We start from the raw sequence: 27612 nt of genomic DNA, 5'->3' as shown, positions 1-27612 counted from the left end.
CATTAAGATCTTTCCATTTATGACAGCTGGATGTTGAGAAATAGGAGTAATTCTGCCATTTTTAGGTGAGCTACTAAGCAGCCCGAGAGGTAGAATATTGGAGCCTTAGGAAGAGATTAATTTCCTTTCTTCCCTGTCGTGGTTAACAAATGGCACTGCAGCATGCTATTGTGTACACTGCATTGAAGAGAAATTTAATTTATGGAATGTTTGTGGAGGAGGAGAGTGTTTGACATTATTAGATCTACAATTTAAACCATCGTGTGCCTCAAAGCAATTCTGACGCTAGTCTGCTCGAAGAAGTGGGAAAATGCCGGAGCTAAAATTGATTATAAAACAAGACATGCAGTAAACTATAACACTTTATTTTTGGTGAGGCAGAGGCATCAGTTTATTCTTAAAGAATTGGAAAATAAGTATTTCAGTTTCCAGCAGCTTTAGGAAATGCTTTATATCTGACCTTGTTCAGAAGTCTGATTTCTTTTTCCCCAAATTGAAATTTGATGTTGGAATGTTACTGTGCATGTTAATAGGGGATTGTCGATCACTGAAGAAGGCATTGCTATTTTAACCTGAGCAGAAAAATGTTGAAAGTGCAATGCGATTCCTGAGAGAAATAGAAAATAACTTTCAAGTACAATACATCCCTCCCTAAAATATTTATTGCTTTTGGTTCTCTCAGGTGCATATTGACCTGGTGTGTGTTTCAAACATTTTCTGTATTTTGGAACTTTAACATTTGTTTTCTTCCCCTCTCATCTCATTTTAATTATATTTTGTCTAATGTGTTTTAAATGTGTTATTACTCTTTAGAAGTTAAACATTAACTTCTATATGCTTTATTTAGGTTGACATTTGTGCCGAAGAATTAGGAAATAATGTGAGACCTGCTATTGCCTTACTTGGTGATGTGAAATCTGTTGTTCAGCAGGTAATGTGTTTTTCTTTTTCATAATTACTTGGGTTTTCCATCCCTTTGCTTTCTTACACACTCCCTGAAAATGTTTTCAGCAACGGCAACAATATTTTGGTCAATGGCACATCTGACTGGGCCACACAAAGTGTTATCAAGGCCTACTGTTCTCAGCCAAGCCTTCACCCTATTTGAAGACACTCCAAAAATACAAGGACAACCTCTAGTTTCTTTTCTGCACTGCAAATTATCATCTTCAATGTAATTTCTGATTCCTCACTTCTGATAAAAGTACAAAGAACTCATAGACTTTGTCACGAATGTTGAGATCCTTTTGTGCTTCAGCCCCCTTCCTTTGGCGTATCAAGCCAATCAATCCTCCCCACCTTAGCCCTGAATTTCTTCCATGGTTTCATTAAGCTAATATCCCACACTCTCAGCCCTTTACCCATGAAACTGTTAAATATCCAACTTTCCTTTTGTGGCTATAAACTAAATGCCAGAAATATCGTATAGGTTAGACGTGATCTGTTTAAGGTGAAGCAGAGTTTATATCTCAGGTAAAGATACTTACTAAGAAAACTTTATTCTGTTTTCTTTCCATATATGCTCCCTGACATTTTGAGATCTTAAACTTTTATATCAGATTTCTAACATTTGCAGTTTTGGCTTCTGGTGATATTGATAACAATTCTTCTTCTTGAGTACTGCTTCTTTCTGTTTCCAAATGCCTCTTCCAAAAGCTGTAAATGAATGCTGTAACTATTCCTAGTTCTTATCAACCAGTTTGAAGCCCTTGACATGCTTGATTATACCATTTTCTTTTAGTCCCTACCAACTTCATTCATGGGTTGAACTCAAGTTGGTAAGATCACAAGCACAAGAAAATCTGATGATGCTGGAAATTCAAGGCAAAACACACAAAATGCTGGAGGAACTCAGCAGGTCAGGCAGCACCTATGGAAATGAATAAACAGTGCTCAGTCAGGACAGACTGGAGAACTTGTCTAGTGAGGTGTTATGGGTAGAACTGAGGAATAAGGAACGTATGACCATGTTAATGGAGTGAAATTACAGATCACTCAACAGTCCTAGGGATTTAGAGTAACAAATTTGTAGAGGGATCAAAGCCTTTTGTAAGAAACATAAGGTTGCTATAGTAGGTGATTTTAACTTTCCACATATTGATTGGGACTCCCATGTGGTAAAAAGACTAGATGGGATAGAGTCTGTCAAATGTGTTCAGGAAAGTTTCCTTAATCAGTACATAGAAGTCCCAAGGAGAGAGTGTGCAATACTTGATCTGCTATTAGGGAATGAAACACGCAGATGACCGCAGTTTGTGTCGCGGGACACCTTGCATCTAGTGATCATAATGTCATTAGTTTCAAAGCAAGTAGGAAAAAGATTCTACATTGAAGAAAGGCCAATTTTGATGGTATCAGAAAAGATCTGGCAAGTGTGGATTGGGCAGGTTGTTTTCTGCAAAGGTGTACTTGGTAAAAGTGAGGCCTTCAAAAGTGAAACTTTGAGAGTACAGAGTTTGTACAGTGGCATGCAAAAATTCAGGCACCCCTGGTCAAACTTTCTGTTACTGTGAATAGTTAAGTGAGTAGAAGATGAACTGATCTCCAAAAGTCATAAAGTTAAAGATGGAATATTCTTTTCAACATTTTAAGCAAGGATAGTGTATTATTTTTGTTTTGTACAATTTTAGAGTGGGGAAAAAAGGAAAGGAGCACCATGCAAAAGTTTAGGCACCCCAAGAGATTTGAACTCTCATATAACTTTTACCAAGGTCTCAGACCTTAATTAGCTTGTTAGGGCTATGGCTTGTTCACAATCATCGTTAGGAAAGGCCAGGTGATGCAAATTTCAAAGCTTTATAAATACACCGACACCTCAAACCTTGTCCCAACAATCAGCAGCCATGGACTCTTCTAAGCAGCTACCTAGCACTCTAAAAATTAAAATAAATGATGCCCACAAAGCAGGAGAAGGCTATAAGAGGATAGCAAAGCGTTTTCAGGTAGCCGTTTCCTCAGTTCGTAATGTAATTGAGAAATGGCAGTTAAATAGGAACGGTGGAGGTCAAGTTGAGGTCTGAAAGACCAAGAAAACTTTCCGAGAGAACTGCTCGTAGGATTGCTAGAAAGGCAAATCAAACCCCCTGTTTGACTGCAAAAGACCTCCAGGAAGATTTAGCAGACTCTGGAGTGGTGGTGCACTGTTCTACTGTGCAGCGATACCTGCACAAATATGATCTTCATGGAAGAGTCATCAGAAGAAAACCTTTCCCGCATCCTCACCACAAAATTCAGCGTCAGAAGTTTGCAAAGGAACATCTAAACAAGCCTGATGCATTTTGGAAACAAGTCCTGTGGACTGATGAAGTTAAAATAGAACTTTTTGGCCACAGTGAGCAAAGGTATGTTTGGAGAAAAAAGGGTGCAGAATTTCATGAAAAGAACACCTCTCCAACTGTTAAGCACAGGAGTAGATCGATCATGCTTTGGGCTTGTGTTGCAGCCAGTGGCAAGGGGAACATTTACTGGTGGAGGGAAGAATGAATTCAATTAAATACCAGCAAATTCTGGAAGCAAACATCACACCATCTGTAAAAAAGCTGAAGATGAAAAGAGGATGGCTTCTACAACAGGATAATGATCCTAAACACACCTGAAAATCCACAATGGACTACCTCAAGAGGTGCAAGCTGAAGGTTTTGCCATGGCTCTCATCGTCCCCTGACCTAAACATCATCGAATTCTGTGGCTAGAACCCAAAAGAGCAGTGCATGCAAGACGGCCCAAGAATCTCACAGAACTGGAAGCCTTTTGCAAGGAAGAATGGGCGAAAATCCCCCAAGCAAGAATTGAAAGACTCTTAGTTGGCTACAGAAAGTGTTTATAAGCTGTGATACTTACCAAAGAGGGTGTTACTAAGTACTGACCATGCAGGGTGCCCAGACTTTTGCTTCAGGCCCTTTTCCTTTTTTGTTATTTTGAGACTGTAAAAGATGGAAATTAAAAAAGTAATTTTGCTTATAATATTAAAGAAAAGTGTCATTTTTAACTTTATGCCTTTTGGAAATCAGGTCATCTTTTACTCGCTTAGCTATTCAAAGCAACAGAAGTTTTGACCAGGGTGCCCAAACTTTTGCATGCCACTGTATGTTCCTATCAGAGTAAAAGGCTAAGATAAAAGTTTAGGAAACATTGGTTTTTGAGAGATACGTATTAAGGCCCTGGTTAAGAAAAAGGAACAAATATGCAGAAAGGAACAAAGGAGGTACTTGAGGAGTATAGTATATGCAAGAGAGCACTTAAGGAAGTCAGCAGGGCTAAAAGAAGACATGAGGTTGCTCTATTAAACAAGGTGAAGGAGAATCCTAGGCTTCCACAAATATATTAAGAGCAAAAGGATAACAAGGAACAAAATTGGTCCTCTAGAAGATCAGAATGGTAATCTATGCATAGAGCTAAACGAGATGGGCGATACCTTAAATGGATTTTTTGCATCTGCATTTACTCAGGAGATGGACATAGAGTCTATAAAATGTGAGACAATGCAGCGGCAAGCTCATGGACCCTATACAGGTTACAGAGGAGGAGATGTTTGCTGTCTTGAGACAAATTAAGGTGGATACATTCTCAGAACCTGACAATTTGTTGCCTTGGATCCTGTGGGAGGTTTGTGGAGAAATTGCAGGGGCCCTAGCAGAGATATTTAAAGCAACCTTAGCCATTGGTGAGGTGGTGCATGAGGATTGGAGGATAGGTAATGTTTTTCCATTGTTTAGGAAAGCTTCTAAGCATAAGGAAATTATAGGCCAGTGAGCTTGACACCAGCAGTAGGTAAATTATTGAAAGGTATTCTAAGGGATCGGATATATAAATATTTGGATAGACAGGGACTGACTCAGGATAGTCAATGTGGCTTTGTGCCTGGTAAGTCATGCTTAACCAATCTTACAGAGTTGTTGGAGTAAGTTACCAGGAAAATTGATGAAGGCAAGGCAGTAGATGTTGTCTTCATGGACTTTAGCAAGACCTTTGACAAAGTCCTGCATGGGAGGTTGGTCAAGAAGGTTCAATCGCTTGGCATTCAAGTTGAGGTAGTGAATTGGATTAGACATTGGCTTTGCAGGAGAAGCCAGAGAGTGGTTGCAGATAGTTGCCTCTTTGACTTGAAGCCTATGATTACTGGTGTGCCACAAAGATCAGTGCGGGGTCCATTGTTTTTTGTCATCTATATCAACAATCTGGATGATAATATGGTAAACTGGATCAGCAAATTTGCAGATGATATCAAGATTGGGAATGTAGTGGACAATGAGAAAGACTATCAAAGCTTGCAGTGGAATCTGGACCAACTGGAAAAATGGGCTGAAAATGGCAGATGGAATTTAATGCAAACACATGTGAGGTGTTGTATTTCAGGAGACCAACCAGAATAGGTCTTACAGTGAATGGTGGGGCACTGAAGAGTGCTGTAGAACAGGAATCCTGAAGTATAAATCCCAAATCACTTGTGAAAGTGGTGTCTCAGGTAGATAGGGTCGTAAAGAAAATTTTTGGCACATTGGCCTTTATAAATCAAAGTACTGACTATAATGAGGCCTAATTTGGAGTATTGTGTCCACGTTTTGTAATCTTCCTATAGGAAAATTGTAAATGAGATTGGAAGAGTACAGGGAAAATTTACAAGGATGTTGCCGGGTCTCGAGGACACAATTTATGTGGAAAAATTGAATAGGTTTGAACTTTATTTCCGAGAACAGTGGTTGTCAACCTTTCTCTGTTCATGGCCCACTTGTGACTTTCATTTACCTCTGTGGTTCCGATCCTCCATGGTCTCTGTTGGTTGCTAATTTTTTTTGGTCAACTGTCCTAATTTTGAATGATCGACAGTTAAACTTAAGAACCCCAAAGTCTTCCCCAGCTCCCCTCCCTCCTGTGTGTAAGCTGCAGCAAGGAATGATTCCCCCCTCCCCCCATTAGCAAAAAACACCATCAGCGCCCACCACCGAGCACTCAAGCATGAGCAAAGCAATGGCAAAGACACAGACTTGCAGCTACTCCAAAGACTTTGCGTTTCACCCGGCATTCGACATACCACAGATTCTCTCTCCCTAAGGTCCGTTACATTGCTTTTTCTGAGCTCTGTTCCCAAAGATCTCAAAGATCCTGGGTCTTTGGGCACACAGCAGAAGATTTTCCTACTCTCCCGATGACACACAGGTCTCCTGCCGTGACACCAACCCTCGATTTGCCTATCTCCAGAGCCCCGAGATCTTAGGCTTCCAAATCTGAGCTGGACTCTCAGGCCAAACTCTTGGCGTGCCAAACAGCGGCCAGTCCTGAAACCCCAAGAACGTGTCCCATTCCCGCAAAGAACCAAAGTCAGCGTGTAACTCCAGGTCAGGGTCTTCAAAAGAACCCTGAAAGGGAAAAATAAAGATATTAAAGGTGGAAATAGAGCTGTTTCCGAAGATGCAAGCAAAAGAGTCGCCGTTTACCGTTTAGTGCCATCTTGACTTTGCTCCGCCTCTCCGTATTGCCTCTCCATCAATATTTATGTTTTAAGAGGTTATGGGTGTATTATACATTAAATATAATGTTACAGGTGAATATGAAAAATTATTTCAAAACTATTTCTACTGAAGATACTTTATAATATTCTTACAACTAGCAGTGGAAGAAGTGCTTAATATTGTTGCTTTGGGTATTCAGTGAGATCCTTGTGGCTGATGCAAACTAGCGAGTTTTTCAATATCTGTTTGCAACTTGGTTAAAGGAATTCAAAGATCACCTATTTTCACAATGTCAAGTCAGTTAATGAGCTTTTGAAAGCAGGTGACTAGCTTGACAAAACCACATTCTGCTAGATAGGAGGTGGGAAATCCACTTAGAAAAAACTTTGCTTTCTCCCAGAGCTGTGGAAACTTGAATATCACGAGTAATTCAGAAATTTTGCTTCTTGTGTTTGAATTTTGCTTTAGTTGTTATATCAGTCTGAAGCTCAGTAAGACATTGTTGCAATGTGGTGTTAACGTAATTCACATTCACCCCAAATGGATCCACCACCCAATCTGGAATATGCATCTCCAGCAGGTCTCAGAAATGAAATTCCATATCAGTGTGCAGTTGTTTCAAATGATCATCATCTTGCAATTCTATTTTAAGAGTGGCCAGTGAAGGAAATTGCATAAACGCACGACATCCGATATTGCTGCTGACAAGTTTAAGTTTTCCAAAGAAAGTGGTAATAGCCTCTTTGCATGATATGAGATTGCAGTTTTTTTCCTTATAACTGTTTAATAAATTCATTTTTTTCAAACATATCTGACAGGTAAAATATGTCAGACTTAGCAGCGAAAATTTGTTGCATAAGCCGTTATGTTTTCTGGTGGAATACTGTTTTCCAAGAAATAGCTCTTGACTTCTTCAAAATGGTTTCATATTTTGTATCTGTCAGTATTGAATGCACATGCAAAAATAAAACTAGCTTTTTAAGCAGTATTTTTTTCAAAATTATTTAATTTTTTATGCAAATATTTTCAAAGTGCTATTATATCTGCAAATTCTATGCAGCAAAAAACCGTGTCCTCAAAGAAAGGCAAATTGAACTTCCTTTGAAAATTTGTTAAGTATCAGGGATTTAATGGAGGTTGTAGTGGTAGATATTGATGCTGGGTAGAATTCATATGTTTGTGCCTCTCTGCAGTTTAGCCTTTGCTAGCAGATGACCCCACTGCAGTAACTGCATCCTTCATGTCATGTTTTATATACATTATAACAGGCTCGAGTCAGGGGAAGGTAAACAGAACCAGCCTCTTGCTGCGTACTCACTGACTGGCCTTGCTGCAGACAGACCCGCTCAATCTGCAGTTTGTGATTTAGGGGTGGGTGTGGAGCAGGGTTCAGCAAGCCGCCCTGCAGGGAGTGAATGGTGATCTGTGCGTGGTCAAGCAGGAACAGAGATAACGATTGACATGCTGCAGCCCCATGCATATACGTGTGTGTGTGTGTGTGTGTGTGTGTGTGTGTGTGTGTATATATATATATATATATATATACACACACATACACACACACCTGTTTTGCTTTCTCATTTGCATTATCTAGCATATTTTCCATTCAATTCATTCAGAGTTCTAATTAAACTGCAGTACATAGACTCATTTCTTTTTTCATTTATACTGTATATTTTAGTCATATTTCATAAAAACAGTAAACTTATCATGGTCCATTCAGGCCCCCAGTTTCTTGTTGTTTACTTGTGGCCCCATGAAAGACAACATGGCCCACGTTGAGAACCACTGCCCTAGCACATAGAAAATTGAGGGAAATTTGATGGAAGTATACAAAATTATGAGTGGTATAAATGCGGTAAATGTAAGCAGGGTTTTCCCACTTGAGGTTGGTTGAGACTACAACTAGAGGGCATGGGTTAAGGATGAAAGGTGAAATGTTTAAAGGGAACATGAGGGGGAACTGCTTCAGTTAGATGGTGTTGAGAGGGTGGAATGAACTGCCAGTGCAAATGATAGATGTGGGATTGATTTCAAAATTTAAGAGAAACTTGTATAAGTACATGCATGGGAGAGTTATGAGGGGCTTATGGGCTGCTGTAGGTGGATGGGACTAAGCAGATTAATGGTTCGTCAAAGGCTCGATGGGCCAAAGGGCCTGCCTCTGTGTTATAGTGTTTTATGTCCATGAATCCATTCTTAAAACTGTTAGATATTGAGATATTCAAAATTTAGATCTAAAATCTGCATCTCAAGTGCAGGAGTTACAGTGAAATTGTCCAATCAGTCCAAAGAATATAAGCAATTTGTTCTAATCACAATTTTGGCACCCTATTCCTGTATCCCATGTTTCTCTTTATTCATTTTTAGAAATAATTAGATATATTTTGTTACTTCAGAGTGCTTTAAAGTTGTAAGATTGCATTCAAAAACCTCCTGAAACAAACCAATCTCATCTGTTAAGAATGTGCTTTGAGTGAACATAAATAATTACTAACCTGTAAGGCTCTTCAGACGTTCGGTTGCCTTACATTTGCAATCACTTCTAAAAATACTTCTTTTTTCCTCATGGCTACTTGGTGGAGACCTAGCTGTTCTCTATTTTGTTCAGTAAAGTGTACAGACTAGCTCCACTAGGAATAATCTCAGCCCAGAATAGGCCAGTGTATTTTTAAATGCTGCGTTGGATCATCTGTATTTTGCAATGTCTGAGAAAATGGGTCTGACTAAGGATTAGTTGCTTCAATTGGCTCAGCTAAGGTAAGTGCAATTCCTTAAAGAAAAAATTCTAATTCTGGTTTCAGTGACCATGTCAAGCACATTGAAGAGAGATATTGCACATCTAAAATGGAACTCTCACAGTTGACCAATGAAGATAATTAATGATAGGTGGGTGTTGGGTAGTATGATCAGAACATGTCAGAGAGTAAGGGAACATTGTGGGAGGGTGCTGATGGTTGGAAATAACCAGAGGAGGCAGTGAAAATGAAGAGGGGGTGCTATAAGTGGCAGCAGTGGAGAAGATAAGCAGTGAGGAGGGCAGCGATCTGGGGAAAAAAACAGGAGTGCAGTTGTGTTAGTCAGACATAGAAATAAACTTTATCCATTTGGGGCATAAACTCTGGAATTTTGGTGGGGAAAGAAAAGTGTGGTTTGCGTTCAAGGTGCACTTCTGGCAGTGCCAGAGATAGAGGAAGTGGCAACAAAATAGGCCAAAGGGGCAGGAATGTGAGAATGATGGCAGGCCACAATATCGAAGTAGTGAAGGTGAGGTTAAAATGGGACCTCGTGTAAAGCTGAAGAGGGCATACATCCATCAGATTGGTTGCATTATATTATTATTAAAACATTATATTATATTATACATCCATCAGATTGTTTGTATTATATTAGTCTGAGCAAAGCTTCAAACCCCATTTGTATTCTATCATTCAGATCCAAAATATATTTTTCACAATGTGGCCCTCTGCACACCAGATCTATCTCAGCTCATCAATAGCTATGATGCTTACACGTGCCTTTGTTGCCTCTAGACCAGCCCATTCCAGTGCTCTCTTGACAGTTACATGTCCTTTTGTATTTGAATTAATCCTAAACTCAATCTATCATTTTGCACCTTCATGAACTTCACATCCTTGTGCTCATGGAGGAGGATTCTCTCTCACTTAAGCAGTTCTTTGTTTTAAAATCACCCCATGATCTTCATTTTTCTCTTTTTCTGTGAATTCATGTGGCCCTATGACTCTCTGAGGTCCATGTCCTTCTGTTATGTCCTCATGCTTATTCCTGATTATATTCGCTTATTTGTTAGTGGCTCATCAATCAGCTGCTCTGGCTTTAAATTCTAGAATACCCTCTGTCAATCTCTCCAATTCGATAATTGTCTTTCCACCTACAGTATCTGAGGAGATTCTGAAAGTGCAACTCTTTGTGAAAGCTGTTTGTCATTTCTAATATATATTTGTGGCACTGAAGTTGTGTTGTTTGATATTGCTCCTGTGAAATCTTATAAATGAAGTATTTGTGTTTGCCATATTTTGCTTCAGCATACAGAGAGACCACTCGGTCTCAGCTCTCAGAGTAACTCCATCAACCCTGTTGCCCCATTTGTTTTCCAGTAGTCTCTCATTTAGTGTAATCACCTCTGATTCTCGTACTACCATTAATTTTCATTAGGGTTAACATGCGATCCCCAATTAATGTACCACCATGATTTGAGATGTGGGAGGAAAGCAATGTAACTGGGGGAAATCCACGTAATAATGGAGAATGTGCAATTTTTAGAGTTCAGAGGTCAGAACCAACCTGGTTCATTGGAGTTAATGAGGCAGTTGCATTGCCTGCAGCAGTGTTGTGCTGCATTTTTTGACAATTTCCATCTCTCATACCATCGTTGTCTTTGTTATTTGGAAATTATTTTTTGATAGGACTTCATTAAGAGTGAGTAAGTCAATGGCATGGCCGTCCTCTCCCCTGCCCTCTTTCCCCACCACATAGCCTGTCTCTGACAGAAATTTGAAAATATTTCTTCAGCCAATAACAGTTTTTGAAATTAGTATGCAGGAAATAGTATTTTGCCTGTTGGATGAGAGGGGAAAACTAGAAAAATGTTCTAAAATATTTTCATTGATTTGGTTGGCACAGATTGTAGTTGACAAATATTGTTGTTATTCAAAAATGCATGTGGGCTAATTATATATATATATAGCATAGTTTAAAATTTGTTTATTGCATTAAGTTAACTGCGCAAGAATTTTGGCTAGTTCTGTTGTACGTTATTTAGTAATCAGAGTGCAAGTCATAACAAATACAACCTGCAATATTACTTAAGGCTTGCCAGCTGTACTCCATTGATTTCAATGCACTTGTGGAATAACTACAGCCTTGGAGGGGTTTGAAAACAAATAAATTCAGTTTGGAGGAGTGTGTAAATTACAGTTCTATTCTTAGTGATCGTCCCATGATCCTAGCTGGTCTTCAACAATACCTTAAGTATAGGAAGCTCTAATTATTTTAGTGACAAACATAATGATTTTGTGATCAATTTTTTTCATTATTGATTAACAGTAATTTTCAATTTAATTAGGTGAAACATCACATATCCTTGTTGATTTTAAGTCTTGCAGTCAAGTAAGATGATAAATAGTGACTTTGGGCTATGAATGTGCTGCATATAGATTATAGCTTGGGAAGTCAATGGGACTTGTGAAGAGAGCTCTAGATAATTAGCACTATGATAAGAATCAGTACTGCTATAACATACATAAAACGCTGGAGAAACTCAGCAGGTCAGGTAGTATCTATGGAGAAGAATAGAGTTGACATTTGGGCCAAGGCTCTTGCTGCTGCCTGATCTGCTGAGTTCCTCCAGCATTTTGTGTATGTTACTCTGCATTTTCAGCATCTGCAGAATGTTTTGTGTTTATAATCAGCACTACTGGCTTTTAATAAACTACTAGTGGAGGCTTCTTATAGCAATACTTGTATCAAGGATCAAGAGGCTTTAGACTTATCACTGCAGCACAGCACAGATCAGTTTTTCTCCAAAATAAGAACAAAAAATATTTACAAGACAAGATAGAGATATTACAGTGCTGGGACTCCTTATCAGTAATTAGTGATATCTCAGGTTAGCTGTAGTCCTGATTGGGAAGTTATCAGCTGAAGTCCCACCTCCAGAGATTTGAACATTAACATTTAGACTAATACAAGGCTGAAGGAAAATTACATTGTTAGAAGGGATTTTTTGGGTAAGATGTTACTGCAAAGGTTTCTCTGTTATCATTGTGGTAAGTAAAAGAGAAGAGTGAACAGGTAATTAAACATAAAGCTAATCATTTCCTTGACAAAAATACACAAGAGAACCAATCTTGGTAGGGATTGGTGTCAAACAAAGATGTGTATTGATCTCAACACTTTCCTCCACCTCTCCTGCTGCAATACCGTATTCACTCAGCGGCTGAGCTTCAGGTCATCATTAACTAGCTCACTGAAACATACGAATTTGCCACACTGTACACGGCTCTAATCCTCCCACTCTCCATAACTAGGCCCTGAAAAGATGTGGACCATTTCCCGTATCTTTAGAGCAACTTGTCGGTGAAAGCAGACTATGTTAACTGAATTCATCAACGATGTCAGTGTGCTAGATAAGTGTCTGAATATCAAGGCCTTAGAAGTTGTGTTCTACCAGGCAGCATTCATTCTTGCCCACCTGTAATCTTCCGACACATGGATCACCTGTCGTAGGCATCTCAGTGCACCTGATGAGGTACCATCAAATGCTGCCTCTACAAAATCCTCCAAGTCACTTCTGTTGGACGGCTGCTCAGACTGATACCACATCAGTACTTTGAGTATACAAGTCATGTCCAAAGGGGAGGAAATGTTGTTGATGTGTTTGACAAATGGCTTCTGAAGTAATATCCTGGTCCAACTTTTCTCATGGCAAGAGAACAGTAGGTAGACAGAGTAAAAGATTCAAGAATGTTATCAAAACTTCCTTGTGAAAATGTACCCATCTTTTGGAATCCATATGTTATATTTGCCTTACAACACAGAGGACAGTCAACTGATCATTTGTGCTGGCTCTCAAAGCAATCTCATTAATTCCATGCCCCCAATTATTTCCCTATAGCCTGTTCTCTCTCACAGGTCCATCAGCATCCCTCTCCCAACTCCCGATTCTCTTGCTGTCCCCCAACACTGTGGAGATTTTGCAGTAGCCAGTTAACCACTCAGCATATCTTTGAGATGTGCTAAACTGGTACACCCGGGGAATTAGCAATCTAGTTAAAAACCAGAAGTGCACCAATTCCCAAACCAACTAGCCCCAGTATGTGGTGGAGCCTCCAAATGCCAGGTTCATCTGCCATTTCAGAACCTAAAGAACTGAAATGAAAACTTGTCATCCATAACCCCAAGAAAGAGAGGGGAAACTAAGTAATGCATCTATGCACTTTGTAAGCCTTTGTAAAAGTAGTAAGTTAACATTTTTGCATACAGTCCATTAGCCTTTTCTGTTGTAGTGGGTTATATTTTTAAATAAAGTTGTGTTTAATGGTACAGTATTTTGTTTAAATTGGTCTGTTAAATGCAGTGCTTGTGAAGGGAATACCAGATTTGCATTGGTATAGGGTGACAATAAAAATCAAAAAACCCTGCTGTAGATCCAAAAATCTTCCTGAGCAATGCCACAGGATTCAAAAAGAATGGATTAGCATTGATATACAGTAGCATGCAAAAGTTTGGGCACCCCGGTCAAATTTTCTGTTACTGTGAATAGCTATGCAAATAAAAGATGACCTGATTTCCAAAAGGGATAAAGTTAAAGATGACACATTTCTTTAATATTTTAAGCAACATTACTTTTTCAGGCCGGAACCCCTCGTCAGTACTGAACGAAGAAGGAGAGGGAAGGATTTGAAGAATGCTTGTAGGTTCAGTTGAAAGACCAGTTATTTGAAAGACAAAGGAGTGGGGGAGGGGAAGCAGGGACATCATAGGCAGGAAAACAATGGGTAGTAGAAGAAGGAGGTGGAACCATGAGGGAGGTGATAGGCACCTGGGGGAGGGGGCAGAGTGAAATAGGGATAGAGGAAGGGAGGGGAGGGAATTACCAGAAGTTGGAGAATTCTATGTTCATACCAAGGGGCTGGAGACTACCTAGACAATATATGAGGTGTTGCTCCTCCAACCTGAGTTTAGCCTTATCATGGCAGTGGAGGAGGCCATGTATGGACATATCTGAATGGGAATGGGAAGCAGAGTTGAAGTGGGTGGCTACCGGGAGATCCCGTCTGTTGTGGCGGACAGATCAGCTGCCTATCACCTCCCTCATGGTCTCCAGCCCGTTATGAACACAGAATTCTCCAACTTGCGGTAATTCCCTCCCCCTCCCTTCCTCTATCCCTATTTCACTCTGCCCCCTCCCCCAGCTGCCTATCACCTCCCTTGTGGTTCCGCCTCCTTCTTCTACTACCCATTGTTTTTCTCCCTATGACGTCCCTGCTTCCCCTCTCCTACTCCTTTGTCTTTCAAATTACTGGTCTTTCAAATGAACCTACAAACATTCTTCAAATCCTTCCCCCTCCTTCTTTGTTCAGTCCTGACGAAGGGTTCCGGCCCGAAACATTGACTCATCATTTCCACTGATGCTGCCTGACCTGCTGCGTTCCTCCAGCGTGTTGTAAGTGTTGCTTCGATCCCAGCATCTGCAGATTATTTTGTGTTTATAATTGAATTCATTCTTCCCTCTGCCAGTGAAATGTTCCCCGTGCCACTGGCTGCAACACAAGCCCAAAGTATGATTGATCCACCCCCGTGCTTAACAGTTGGAGAGGGGTTCTTTTCATGAAATTCTGTACCCTTTTTCCTCCAAACATACCTTTGCTCATTGCGGCTTCATCAGTTCACAGGACTTGTTTCCAAAATGCATCAGGCTTGTTTAGATGTTCCTTTGCAAACTTCTGACACAGAATTTTGGCTGAAATGTCTCATCTTTAACTTTATGCCTTTTGGAAATCAGTTTATCTTTTACTTGCTTCGGTATTCACAGTAACAGAAATTTTGACCAGAAGTGCCCAAACTTTTGCATGCCACTGTATCTCTTGTTTATAATGGTACTCAATGTACTGCAAAGAAGACTCACTGTTGAAACATTAGAGTCATAGTAGATGATATGATAGGCAGCTTCTATTAATATGTAATAGTTTTAAAAGGTTCTACACTGTAATGACTTAATGTTTGGTCATTGCATTTTCACATTTTCTATCCAATACAAACAGAAAGCAAGATCTAATTACAAAACCATAGTAGTTAGAACAGTGTGTTTCTAGTAGAATGTATATGATGGAACTTAGTAAAGAACCTGAAATTTATTCCCTGTGTCTTGCAATTGATGTGCATTTTAAACTTTGACCATGCTTTCTATATGAGTGTTTACCATTTTAGGTTCTGTCGTTTACATTTCACATTCACTGTGAGGTGGCTGCAGGCTATGGCACAAATTTCTGTGATGAATGTACAGTGTATATGCCATTCTTAAATTCAGGAATGCAATTACAACTTTTATTTTTCAGTTATTGGATTTCTTCAGGACTGCACCATGGTTTTACCCATCCAACTCCGAATGGTGGTTATTCCTGAAGGAGAAAATGAAAGCTAATGAAGAATTATCTAAGGTAAATCGCTCAAACTGTTGAATTGCCCATAAATGTTTTAAGTTATTCAGATCTCTGTGCTAACATCTACCATTTAAACCTTTCATTGGGGGTAATTTACTTGAAATGTGACTCATATTGTAGCTCATGACTTAGGGTGTCAGTTTTGTCTGACATATTAAATATTTGTATTTTTTTGGTTGAATCAATTGGTGGAATGTTCCAAAGTGCTGCGCTTCTGAGAAAAAGAATGAATAAGAGAATCCTATCAGAAAAATTATGATATGTTTAAAATGTATCCACACTTTAAATTGAAAGTATTGCTCTGATTACTCAATCCATTTTTAATTTCTGGGGTTTGATTGACCCTTGGTTATTTTGTGCAAGGCAGAATATTGCCAGGTATGATGTTCTGGCCATCACTGAATCGTGGCTGAAGGATGGTTGTAGTTGGTTGCTGAATATCCAAGGTTACACGTTGTATCAGAGGGATAGGAAGATGGGCAGAGGGATGGTGTTGATCTACTGGTAAAGAATGGCATGAAATCTGTAGAAAGATGTGATATAGGATCGAAAGATGTTGAATCCTTCTGGGTTGAGTTAAGAAACTGCAAGGGTAAAAGGACATTAATAGCAGTTATATGCAGGCCTTCCAACAGTGGCTGGGAGGTGGACCATAGGTTACAACAGAAACTAGAAAAGGTGAGAAAAAAGGACAACGTTATAGTAGTCATGGGAGATTTTAATATGCAGGTTGATTGATAAAATCAGTTTGGTAATGGATCTCAAGAGAGTCAGTTTGTTGAATGCCTAAGAGATTGCTATTTAGAGCAGTTTGTTGTTGAGTTTACTCGGGGATCAGCTATACTGGATTGGGTGTTATGTAATGAACCAGAAGCGACTAGGGAGCTTAAGGGAAAACAACCCTTAGGAACCAGTGATCACAATATGATTAAATTCAACTTGAAATTTCATTGGGAAAAAGTAAAGTCTGATGTAGCAATATTTCAGTGGAGTAAAGGAAATTACAGCAGTATGAGAGAGGAGTTGGCCAAAATAAATTGGAAGGAGCTGCTAGCAGGGATGTTAGCAGAGCAGTAGTGGCATGGGTTTCTGGGAAAAAATGAGGAAGGTGCAGGACATATGTATTCCCCATAAATGGAGAAATACTCAAGTGGTAAAATAGTACAACCATGGTTAACAAGGGAAGTCAAAGCTATTGTAAAAGTAAAAGAAAGGGCATACAACAAAGTGAACATTAGTGGGAAGATAGAGGATTGGAAAATTTTTAAAAACCTACAGAGAGCAACTATAGAAACCATTAGAAGGGAAAAAATTGAATATGAAAGCAAGCTAACAAATAATATCAAAGTGGATAGTGAAAGTTCTTTCAAGTATGTTAAAACTAAAAGAGAAATTAGAGTGGTTATAGGACCACTAGAAAATGAGGCAAGAGAAATAATAACGGGGGACAAGGAGATGGCTGATGTACTAAATGAGTAGTTTGCATTTGTCTTCACTGTGGAAGACACTAGTAATATGCCTGATGTTGTAGTGTGTGAAGGAAGAGAAGTGGGTGCAGTTACTATTATAAGAGAGAAGGTGCTCAAAAAGCTGAAAGACCTAAAGGTACATAAGTCACTCAGACAAGATGAACTGCACCCTAGAGTTCTAAAAGAGGTAGCTTTAGAGATTGTGGTGGCATTAGAAATGATCTTTCAAAAATCATTGGACTCTGGCATGGTGCCAAAGAACTGGAAAATTGTAAATGTCATTCCACTCTTTAAGAAAGGAGGAAGGCAGCAGAAAGGAAATTAGAGACCAGTTAGCATGCCCTCAGCAGTTGGGAAGATGTTGAAGTCAGTTGTTAAGGATGACGTAATGGAGTACTTGATGACACAGGACAAGATAGTATGAAGTCAGCATGGTTTCCTTCAGAGAAAATCCTGCCTGACGAACCTGTTGGAAATCTTTAAGGAGATCACAAGTAGGATAGATAAAGGGAATGCAGTGGATGCTGTATATTTTGATTTTCAGAAGACCTTTGACAAGGTGCCACACAAGAGGCTGCTTACCAAATTAAGAGCCCATGGTATTACAGGAAAATTACTAACATGGTTAGAGCATTGGCTGATTGGTAGGAGGCAGCGAGTGGGAATAAAATGATCCTTTTCTGGTTGGCTGCCAGTAACTAGTGGTGTTCTGCAGGGGTTGGTGTTTGGACCATTTCTTCTTATGCTGTATATAAATGATTTAGATGATGGAAAAGATGGCTTTGTTGCCAAGTTTGCAGATGAGACGCAATTGGTGGAGGGGCTGGTAGTGTTGAGGAAACAGGTAGGATGCAGAAGGACTTAGACAGATTAGGAGAATGGGCAAGAAAGTGGCAAATGAATTACAATGTTGGAAAATGCTTGGTCATGCACTTTGATAGTAGAAGTAAATGTGTGGACTATTTCTTAATGTGGAGAAAATCAAGGAATCTGAGATGCCTAGGGATTTGGGAGTCCTTGTGCAGAACATCCTGAAGGTTAACTTGCAGGTTGAGTCAGTGGTGAGGAAGGCAAATGCCATGTTAGCATTCATTTCAAGAGGTCTAGAATACAAGAGCAGGGATGTAATGCTGAGGCTTTATAAGGCATTGGTGAGGCCTCACCTTGAGTATAGTTTTCGGCTCCTCATTTTAGAAAAGATGTGCTGGCATTGGAGAGGTTCCAGAGGAGGTTCACTAGGATGATTCCAGGAATGAAAAGGTTTAGGAATAGGAAATATATGAGGAACGTTTGATGGCTCAAGGTCTGTACTTGCTGGAATTCAGAAGGATGAGTGGGGAGCTCATTGAAACCTTTTGAATGTTAAAAGGCCTAGACAGAGTAGATGTGGAAAGGATGTTTCCCATGGTGGGAGAGTCTAGGACAAGAGGGCACAGCCTCAGGATGAAGGGGCACCCTTTCAAAACAGAGATGCAGAGAAATTTCTTTAGCCAAAAGGTGGTCAATTTGTTGCCAGAAGCAGCTGTGGAGGCCAGGTCGATGGGTGTATTTAAGGTAGAGATTGATAGGTTCTTGATTGGACGTGGCATCGCAGGTTATGGGAGAAGGCCGGGAGCTGGGGTTGAGGAGCTGATAGAGAAATGGATCAGCCATGACTGAATGGCAGAGGAGACTCGATGGGCTAGCTGGCCTAATTCTGCTCCTATGTCTTATGGCCTTGATGTAAAAGATGTTGCAAATTTAGCTTATTTGTTTATGATAATTTTGGCAAGAAGTTCTGGCAATTATTTTGTAACTTCTGTTTATATATTAGGAATAGGAAATATTAGAAGACTATAAGACGTAGAAGCAGAATTAGGCCATTCTATTCCACAATTCTATCATGGCTGATTTATTATATCTCTCAATCCCATGCTCTTGCCTTTTCCCCGGAACCTTTGACATCCTTGCTAATCAGCAGCCTGCCAACCTCCGTTTTAAATATACCCAATGACTTGGCCTCCACAGCTCCCTGTGGCAATGAATTCCACAGATTCACTGCCCTAATCTTTTTTTAATGTTTAGCCATTTCCATCCAGATAATTCAAGATTTTGCAGGAAGGAAGAAGTGGTGCATGGAAGAAGAACAAATCCCTATTTTCTCAGTGTTAATCTGAAGGATATTAACAATATGGAAATCTCTGCAACACATCAATGCAAAATGCACTGTTTAAAAAATGTTACAATCTTTAATTCATAGTCACTGAATAAAATATGGATTTGTGTTTCAGTTTTGATACAGTAGTTCCTTCAATTAATATATGAAAAGTATAAAAATGTCTGAAATAAGGCAAACAGAAACTAGAGCCTTTCAATGTGTAATACTTTGAGGCCGAGGAGATGAACTATTACAATTAAATCTAATGAAATACTCATGCAGTGATTAAAATATATTTTCTGTCTAACTAATCACACTTTAGTTCCTACTTCTTTTTGCAGGCTGGCCAGGAGAGACCACCACAAGCTGTTAAAAGAGTGATGTGAATGAAACAATTGCTACAATCACAATACTAATGGCCAGCTGGAGGTTTTTCATGCACATTGCTCTTGCTAGGTTTCTGCTGGTGGTCTTAACTGTGACTGAAGAATCCACTAAATTACCAGTTTAGTCAGTCAACAATGCTACTTTTTCCTCCTCTTTGTGCTACCAAATCAATATTTTAGACCATGGTTCCTTTCAACTCGTTTACTTGAGCCTGAGTCTCCAAAATATGGTCAGAGTTATTGGTTTCTGATGAGTATTTCATTTGTGCAGCTAAACACTGGAGAATTCACTGCATATTGCATCAGGCAATGCAGTTTGTGCCTTTGAATCATATGGTCTAAAATAGCAGTGCCTCTTACAATCTTTGCAAACAAGATAGCCATGGCTCCTCTGAAAAGGTGCTAAACTGCCTCCTACCCAAGGCCTTGTTATGCTGAAGTAACTCCCTCTTTACACATTTCCAGTTTCCATAAAGAAGTAAGATTTATATAAAACAGTAAAATTGTATTTGGGTTAGTAATTTGATCTATAAAAGAATGACGTTAAAAAATTCATTAAGATGAAAATGTTACAAAACACAGTTAATCTGAAAAACCTATCAGGTTTTCCATCTCAGTTCTAGCTGTTTAGAAATAAGTAATGATATAGGATTAAGTCTGAGGTAATGACCTGCTTTCTTTTAATCAGCCTTCTGCATTGTTCTATCTAATTTAGTAATCCAGATGGGAACAGCTTTGTGATAGGTTTTGATTTTCACTGTTGGATAATTAGAGCAGTCATTAATCTGTGAATCGTGTAACATCCCATTTGGTTACTGTTTGTAGTAAAACAAAATTATTTGTACAAGTAATTAATGTAGCCATCTAAGTATCAGAAAAAAGAACCCTTTTGTATTTATAATGTACTTTATCAACTTGCTCAGAAATATTTATATGTGTAACTATGGCATACATGATGTAGTTTGCTGGATCCAATAATGTGCACTGATCATGGATACTGAAATTGAATTTAGACCTTTGACTGAAAATGCAGCACTTCTGAAAATGCATGGGAGTTTTAAAGTGTTTTTCTAAATTTGTTTTGTAATATGAGCACCACTGATTTGTATTATCCAGTCTAAAATAATGTTAGGACATTATCAACTATGCCAGGTAGAATTATATATTTGTATGGGGATCAGACCAGATCTTAGTGGCATACCCTTTCACTGATGGTCATTAATAAACTGGATTTCAGCATCATCCTGTCATCCATCGCTATCTATGTTCACTAGACTTTCTTTGTTCAATTTCACAACTTTCTGTTGTGGAACACAAACTAGAATCTCCTTCATAATAGGATATGGCATATTGGATTAACTAGTCTGTAGTCTCTACAATGTCCACCTGAAGCATAGGAATAGGAGTAGGAGCAGCCCTGTTTAACTCAAGTCATGAGTCTGAATAGACCAGGACCTTTTTATCAGGACAAAAGGAGGGTGAATCATGACCTTGTAAGCAGTATATAGAAGGGAATAGGTAAGTTGCATGGTCAGTCTTTTTCCCAGAGTAAGAGAATCTGATAACTATCGGGCGTAGATTTAAAGTGAGGGGAGAAAAATATAGAAGGGACCTGAGGAGCAACTGTTTCGATACAGAGAGTGGTGGGTATATGGAACAAGCTGCCAGAGAAAGCTGTAAATATGAGTTGTTTTGGGGAAAAAAGAGCTGCATGAAGTGTTGCATAACTCTGTTTATTCTTTGTGCAATCCCATTAAAGTTTTCCAAGCTTTCTGTTATCATACAGTATATTATAGTATAGTATACAGTATTGTATTATTGTATATTGATAGATTATTCCTGTATTTTCTTATTAGATTAACTAGTTTGTAATTCACCATATTTGCTGTATTTTCTCTTGCTCCTTTTATAAATTAAATCTGCTATCCTCTAATCTATAGGAACTATATTAGGATCAAAAAAACAATGAGGTTGACCACCAATGTGTTCACTATTTCTAGGGCCATTTCCTTTAGTGTTCTGGGTTGTAAATTATCAGCACTTGGGGATTTGTCAGCCTTCTACTGAATTGATTTGTCCAGCATTATTGCTTTACTCACACTGATTTCCTTTAATTCCTTCCTCTATCCCAGTGATCCCCAACCTCCGGGCCGTGGACCGATACATTGCAGTGAAGAATGCAGCAGTGCAGCGGTAGTCAGAACGCACCCAGCACATCTTTAAGAAAAAAGCCGAAATAAACAATCTCGTTAATCAGGTGCCACCCAGCATGTAAATGTCGGCCCAGATCAGAGGGGATGCAATAACGGCAATCGCCTCTAATCTGGGCCGACATTTACGTGCCGGGTGGCACCTAATTAATTAGCTTGTTTATTTCAGCTTTTTTCTTAAAGATGTGCTGGGTGCATTCCGACTACCGCTGCACTGCTGCATTCTTTGCTGCAATGTATCGGTCCACGGCCCGGAGGTTGGGGACCACTGCTCTATCCTGTTCCTAATGTACTTACGAGATTATTTGCCCCCTCCATTGTGAAGATAGAACCTAGAACATAGACATCTACAGCATGTAACAGGCCCTTCGGCCCACAAATTTATGCGAACCATGTAACCTACTCTAGAAACAGCCTAGAATTTCCCTACCGCATAGCCCTGTATTTTGCTAGGCTCCACTTACCTAAGAGTCGCCACCATCATCACTGGCTGTGCATTCCACGCACCCACCACTCTGTGTGAAAAACTTACCAAAGTATTTGTTTAATTGTTCTGCTACATTTTTGCTCCCAATCATAATTTGCACCATCTTTGACTGCAGGTGACCTACATTATCCTCCACAGACCTTCGCATATTTAAAGAAGTTTTAACAATCTGGTTTTATTTTCTGTGTAAGATTACTCTTGTACTCTGTTCAACTCTCATCCAACCCTTCCAACAAGCTTTCAGTTCTCCTTTGACGAATTGCAAAATGCTCCCAAGCCATACTGATTTTTTTTTTCTGGCTGTTTTTGTAGCCTACCCCATAGATCTAATACTATTCCTAATGCCCTTCTTAAGCTATAGTTGAGTCATTTTCCTGATTTATTTTTGAGCCAGACAACAATGAATGACTGAATATTGAAACAACTGCAGAAACTGGTAACCTGAAATAAAAATATCCCAGTAGGCCAGACTACACACAATTAACTCAAAGAAACTTAAGCTGATTTTACCTATTATTTTGCCCTATTAGTGAAATACCCTTTGTTCCTTCACATCACCCCACTTTCTCCTCTACCTTGACTAAGCAGTTTTCTCTCTTTGTGTGATAAAGGGTACAGACATGAAATATTAACAGCTTCTCTTTCTGTAGATGCTGCCAGACCTGTAGCCTGAAGTGTCATTCACTTGTATATTTTAATATTTTCAACTTCCTATACAGTCAACTTATTACTAAGTTCTCTGGATCTTTCATAGCTATAGATTCAGGAGTGTAGTTTCTGAACTTACTCCTGTGTTCTCCATCTGATCTAAGAATTCTATCATACTAAGGTTGTTCTTCCCTAAGGAAGCATAACATGATTGTTATTTTTTCTTTCTCATTGTTGCCTAGGACAATCTGTCTCCAGTTAAGCTGTATTGATCTAAACATTCAGGATCAGGTTTTCTGTCACCAACATTAGTCATAGAATTTGTTTTGTGGTAGCAGTACAGTGCGGGCATAACAAATAACATAAGCTTACAATTACAAATAAATAGCGCAAAGAGGAATGGTGATGTATGCTTATGGGTTCAAGGACCATTCAGAAATCTGATAGGAGAGGGCAAGATGCTGTTCGAGTCCTGATCCAAAAGCTACAGAACCTGGGCCTCTGCACTCCCTCTGCAACTGGATCCTCGACTTCATAACCGGAAGACCACAGTCTGTGGGGATTGGAAATAACATCTCCACCTCACTGACAATTAACACGGCACTCCACAGAGATGTGTGCTTAGCCCACTGCTCTACTCTCTACACCCTGTAGTTCAAACTGCATCTATAAATTTGCTGATGATGCTACCATTATTGGCAGAATTTCAGATGGTGACGAAAGGGCATACAAGAGTGAGATATACCAGCTAGTTGAGTGGTGTCACATCAACAGCCTTGCTCTCAGCATCAGCAAGACCAAAGAGCTGATTGTGGATTTCAGGAAGGGTAAGATGAGGGGACACAAATCAATCCTCACAGGGGGATCAGAAGTGAAGAGAGTGAGCAATTTCAAGTTCCTGGTGTCAATATCTCCGAGGACTTAACCTGGATGCAACATATTGATGCAGCTATAAAGAAGGCAAGGCAGCGGCTATATTTCATTGGGAGTTTGAGGAGATTTGGTTTGTCCCATGGAGAGCATTCTGACTGGATGCATCACCATCTGGTATGGGAAGGGGGGTGCTACTGCACAAGATCGAAATAAGTTGCAGAAACGTGTAAAATATGTCAATTCTATCATGGGTACCAGCCTCCATAGCATCCAAGACATCTTCGAGGAGTGGTGTCTTAAGAAGGCGGCGTCCGTCATTAAGGATCCCCACCACCCAGGACGTGACCTCTTCACACAGTTACTGTCGGGAAGGAGGTACAGAATCAAACACTTGGTGATTCAGGAACAGCTTCTTCCCCTCTGCCATCTGATTTCTCAATGGAGATTGAACACTACCTCACTACTTCTTCATTTCTGTTGTTTTCCACTACTTAGTTTAACTTCACTATTGAATAGACATATAGATACTTAACGTAACAGTTTTTTCTCTATTTATTTATCATGTATTGCACTGTACTGTTGCTGTAATGGTAACAAATTTCACGACTTATGCTGGTGATATTAAATCTGATTCTGTTTCTGATTCTTAAATGCTGAGTGTGGGTCTTCAGACTCTTGTACCGCCTCCCTGAAGGTAGTAATTAAAAAGAGGACATGTCTGGGATGGCGAGGGTCCTTAATGATGAATGTCACTTTCTTGAGACACTGTCTTATGAAGATGTCCTCAGTGATGGGGAGGCTTGAGCCCGTGATGGATCTGGGTGAGTCTACAACCCTTTGAAACCTGTAATGATTCTGTTCATTGGCACCTCTGTACAAGACGGTGATGGAACAAGTCAGAATGTGCTGCATGGTACATCTATGAGAATCTTCGGTAGAACGGCACTGGAGCATTGCAGTTAACATACTGGCATTATGGTGCCAGTGACCTGGGTTGGGTTCTGCCACTGCCTGGGAGGATTTTGTACGTTCTTACCGTGACGTGACTGCATGGGTTTCTTCTAAATATTGAATATTCCAAAATATATTGTGCTCTGGTTTCATCCCACAATCCAAAGACATACGGGTTAGGAGTTTAATTGGTCAAATGGAACTAATTGGGCAGTGTGGGCTTGTTAAACTAGAAGAGACAGTTACCGTGTTGTGCCTCAAGATAAAATAAATACCATATCTCCGCAAAATCCTAATGAAGAATAGCTGCTGGTGCATTTGTCCTGAGTACATCAATCCTGTGCACAAACAGACTTGAAACAAACAAACATCTCCCAACTACCCCTTCCTGAAGTTCACAATCAGTTCCTAGATCTTGTTAACGTTGAGTGCAGGGTGGTTGTTGTGTCACCATTTAACCAGCCAGTCAGTTTCACACTTTGTACCTCCTTGTCGCCATTTGAGATTTTGCCACCAACACTGAAGTCCTTGATCACTGTGTAGATGGCATTTGAGCTGTGCCTAGGCACACAGTCATGAGTGTAGAGAAGGTAGAGCAGTGGCCTAAGCAGACATTTTTGAGATGTTCCTGTGTTGATTATCAGCAAGGAGATGTTATCATTAGTCCATACAGACTGTGAAGAGTCTATCCAATTGCAGAGAGGTACAGAGATCCAGGCTTTGATTCTTGTTGATTGTATTGAGGGTACATCCCAGGAAATTATCCTGCACAGTATTTCTGAATTGATTTGACCAATCATTTTGTAGATTAAAGTTACTCACTGTTACTGTTGTACTGTTCTTGCATGTTTCTCTAGTTTTCTGTTTAATTCCACTTCCTACATTAACAGTGCTCTTTAGGAACTTATGGACAACACCCACTAACCTCTTCTTACCCATACAAATACCACATTTTGATAACCTAAGCCAAAACCCATCTTCATCATTGCATATTAACACCATAATCTCACTTTTTTTCTTCCAGTCTGTCCTTCCAAAATATTGAATATTCCTACAAGTTAATTTCCCATCCTTGGTTATCTTGCAGCTATGTCTCCATTATAGTAACAATAAAGTAACCTACTTGTCAGTGTTATTACTTCGTTTTTGTACTGCAAGCATTAAGGCGCAATGCCTTTACATTTATGTTTTTAACATAATTAGTCCTTTTTATCTGCACTAAGGCCCTAAGTGCCACTTGCCTTTGTTTTCTTTCCTTTCCATATTTGTTTCTATTTTACTGTCTTTCATTTATTTTGATGTTTCTCCTCCTTCCCTCCCTTTGCTCAGGTTCCTCGCCTCCTGCCGCTCTAATTAAATCCTCCAGCACAAAACTAGTAAATACTCCCACACCCCTTATTGAGTCTATTAGTGCTGGTCCTGATACTGCCCAAGTGTGATCCGTCCAATTTGTAGTGATCTCACAACCCCAGATACAGTGCTGAAGTCCTACGAGTTTCTAACCTTCTCCAGCACTTCACAATTTGAACAAGTATTGAGACCTTGGTGTAAGATCATCACAGAATAACTTGGGTCTTATGATTTATTATTTGGACCCAAACTGTTTCTACCCAATGTTCTCAGGTAGCCAACTGATTCAAGTTTGCACTCTTGGAAAGAATGCAAATTTTGCATACTCCACAGCATATTCTCAAGATTACTTGATGGATATTGAATCTGAAGTATAGTGACTACATATGAAGATAAAACTACTTTGCCATCTTATACATTTTTCCTGACTGTTGGATTGTTGGAATTTTGGACAGAGAACAAATCATTAGCAGAAAGGACAGCAGTTTCAACTGAGAGGTAGTTTCTTTGGCAATGTAGCACCTGCTCAATGTGAAGTTAAGTGTTTAAATGATTTAATAACACTTAAATGGATAAGCTTTCGAAGTTTATTGAATGCTGCCACTATATTTGCCATGCTAATAATAATCATTTCTTCATTTTACATTGACCCACAGAGAAGCCATTTAGCATAACAAAATATAGATTTGTTGAAGTATGGTCAGTGGCCATACTATTTTGAATATTAGTGCAGTTGGTTTTGTTCCCTAGCCCTTTCCATTCCTTTCATACACTTAGTGAATTCTGTTTGAAAAACTGCTATTGATTCTAGTTCCATGACCTTTGAGACAGGAAATTTGAGATTACAAGTATCTGCTGTGAGAAAGAATGTTTCTTCATCTCACCTTAAATCTGCCTTCTTGTTTTCCACCTTCAACTAATGGAAAAATCTTTATTGAGACAATTTATTTTCTGATCGTATTACCTCTGCTGTAAGGAGAAAAGCTCCAGCTTTTTCATCCTGCCTACATAAGTCATTCCTGGGACTATTCTGACAAATCCTTTGTCCATCCCTTCTAAGACTAGACACTTACACTTGGAGTACTGTGTCCAGTTCTGGTCGCCTCACTATAGGAAGGATGTGGAAGCATTGGAAAGGGTACAGAGGAGTTTTACCAGGATGCTGCCTGGATTAGAGAGTATGCATTATGATCAGAGATTAAGGGAGCTAGGGCTTTAATCTTTGGAGAGAAGGAGGATGAGAGGAGACATGATAGAGGTGTACAAGATATTAAGAGGAATAGATAGAGTGGATAGCCAGCGGCTCTTCCCCAGGGCACCACTGCTCAATACAAGAGGACATGGCTTTGAAGTAAGTGGTGGGAAGTTCAAAGGGGATATTAGAGGAAGGTTTTTTACTCAGAGTGGTTGGTGCGTGGAATGCACTGCCTGAGTCAGTGGTGGAGGCAGATACACTAGCGAAATTTA

General features: G+C 39.5%; 1 protein-coding gene across 1 annotated transcript in view; it reads left to right on the top strand.

The window, feature by feature from the left end:
- hacl1 (2-hydroxyacyl-CoA lyase 1) overlaps positions 1–27612 on the top strand; it is a 116428-nt gene that overhangs the window by 43142 nt on the left and 45674 nt on the right. Inside the window, exons 11-12 of the mRNA XM_063044050.1 lie at positions 848–931; positions 15530–15631. Of these exons, the coding sequence (XP_062900120.1) occupies positions 848–931; positions 15530–15631 (186 nt within the window). The remainder of the gene's footprint in view (positions 1–847; positions 932–15529; positions 15632–27612) is intronic.

Source organism: Mobula hypostoma, chromosome 3, assembly GCF_963921235.1.
Source record: "Mobula hypostoma chromosome 3, sMobHyp1.1, whole genome shotgun sequence".
NCBI classification, from domain to species: Eukaryota; Metazoa; Chordata; class Chondrichthyes; order Myliobatiformes; family Myliobatidae; genus Mobula; species Mobula hypostoma.
The sequence above is the reverse complement of the archived record's forward strand: the minus strand, read 5'-3'. Positions and strand labels throughout refer to the sequence as shown.